We start from the raw sequence: 1,968 nt of genomic DNA on the forward strand, positions 1-1,968 counted from the left end.
CTCTCCATGAAAGCACAGCCAACAAGGTCCTCCCTCTCCCCAAAGAGACATTCAGGAGGAGCAGTACTGCTGTAGGACATGCAAGAGGTAGGCCACTCCACTAATTAGGAGGGCTGCTAAAATAAGCAACGCCCAGCAGATGCTCCTGACCAAGACTCTCCGAGTGGCTCTGACCTCCTGCTGGGGCAGGAATCTCTGTCTCAGCCCAACTCAAGCCATCCGCAAGGTACTGCACCTCCGGACCCCTCGTCAGGCATGCCTGACCCTCAATTGCTGCAAGTGCCACTTCCTAGCGCTGAGCAGTGCAAGGCTCCATCCATCTCGGACGGTGAGCCCCCACTCAATGAGGACCCTGTGCCAGATCCAGATGATGAGGTGGATCCTCCTCCGGGAGATCCAGGACCCCTCACGGCGCTAATCATAGCGACCTATGAGCCTCCAGTACCCGACACTTCTTCCTCACCAAATCCGTCCCCAGAGGATGAACCTCTGGTGGACCAATCTGCTACACCTTCTTTGGAAGACCAGGAACTGGCCTCCCCGGATGCAGAGGTCGAGACTGCTCTTGCTCCGATTGTCGCAGCAGCCGAAGTCAGGAGCCCTCCTGTAGCCTCTGAGATTACCCGTGACCTAGCACCCGTTAGCCCTTCTGGCCTTTCCCCAGAGTCTGTGTCCTCATTACCTCCTAGGACTGATATCGATAGGCCTTGGAGAAACCCGAAGAAGATGAAGAAGAGGCAGAAGAAAGCAAAGTAGTTGCAGAGCCATGAGCCCAGAGGAGGTAGCCAGCATGATCTCTATCATACTATAGCCTAGCCCAGATTGAGTACAACATAGTAGTAACCTTGTCACTTACACCTTACATCGAGCTACAGTAACCACGTAAGTACATTGTAACTGAAAACCCACCCATCCTAACTATTGTGAAGAGAGCCACTGAGCTCATGACATGCAAGGCCTAATACCTCAGTGAGGCAAGCATTTATCATATGAGGCAAACCTCATGTACAGAACAGTAATTACAAATTGTAGTGCAAGGCTTGTAACATTGGAACTTAGCTAGTTCATTGTCCTTTACGTTGGTGCTACGGCCGTGTTCTAGTAGGTTAGGTCATAGGAGATGCCACTGAATGTACCATGTGGCTAGGCCTGAACATCACGATCATAGGAGGTAGCACGTAATAACCGTAAACACCTTTACGTAGTCATACCCTTTTCTAGAGTCAGATAGATCCTTAGCAAGGAACAAATCTGTTTAGGGGAGAAGAGTAAAGTAATCAAGGCGAACAGCTTCCTTAGTACAGACCTTCACGCCCGAAAGGGAGGAACAGAATTGAAACCAAAAGGAAAAGACAAGACAAGACAAGGCAGCACCAAGGACTAGCTTCTTCCCTGGGAGCAAGGGAGGGAAAGCTAACTGTGTGTTGTTATTGTGTTCAAAACTCAACCGTCTTAGTAGCTGATAGGTTAGTATTAGAGACCTATCCAACAGGTAAGGTCTCACCAGGCCCTCTTTAGTTAGGGTGTCCTGTAGCCTCATTTTCCTCTGTACTATGTATTGGTGAGTTCTTGTTATTCTTTCAGACTGCCTGCAAGCTACAGAAGGAACGCCGTTTACGAAAACAACAGTGATCCCACTTCCCAACCTAGGGTCAGAGAGAAACGACCCATCCTACAGCGCACACCATCGTTAGTGCTCCCGCTCACTCTGTCCTTTGTCTTTTTTTCTACTTAGTGGAACTGACGTTACGCGTTTTTTCACAGACCCTGGGCGTCCATTGCAAGTGCGCACAAGGTGAGTCTGAGAATGACAACTATTTGCCATCCTTCTGTAATTTCTCCCACTGTATTTCTTTTCTTTTAATTCCCCCCCTTCTCAGCCACTGACTAAAGATCCTGGTGGAACAATATTTTTTCTTGTAATATGAAGCCAAGGATACAAAGTATAATTAGTGTTGCCTAGTGAGA

General features: G+C 48.7%; 1 protein-coding gene across 1 annotated transcript; it reads left to right on the forward strand.

The window, feature by feature from the left end:
- Positions 1-255: 255 nt before the first annotated feature.
- On the forward strand, positions 256-756 carry LOC136852782 (diacylglycerol kinase kappa). Its single transcript, XM_067127680.1, has one exon. It carries the CDS (start codon positions 256-258, stop codon positions 754-756), a length of 501 nt encoding a protein of 166 aa, XP_066983781.1.
- The last annotated feature ends 1,212 nt before the right edge of the window (positions 757-1,968 follow it).

The sequence above is a fragment of the Macrobrachium rosenbergii genome, chromosome 26, assembly GCF_040412425.1.
Source record: "Macrobrachium rosenbergii isolate ZJJX-2024 chromosome 26, ASM4041242v1, whole genome shotgun sequence".
Lineage (NCBI taxonomy): Eukaryota > Metazoa > Arthropoda > Malacostraca > Decapoda > Palaemonidae > Macrobrachium > Macrobrachium rosenbergii.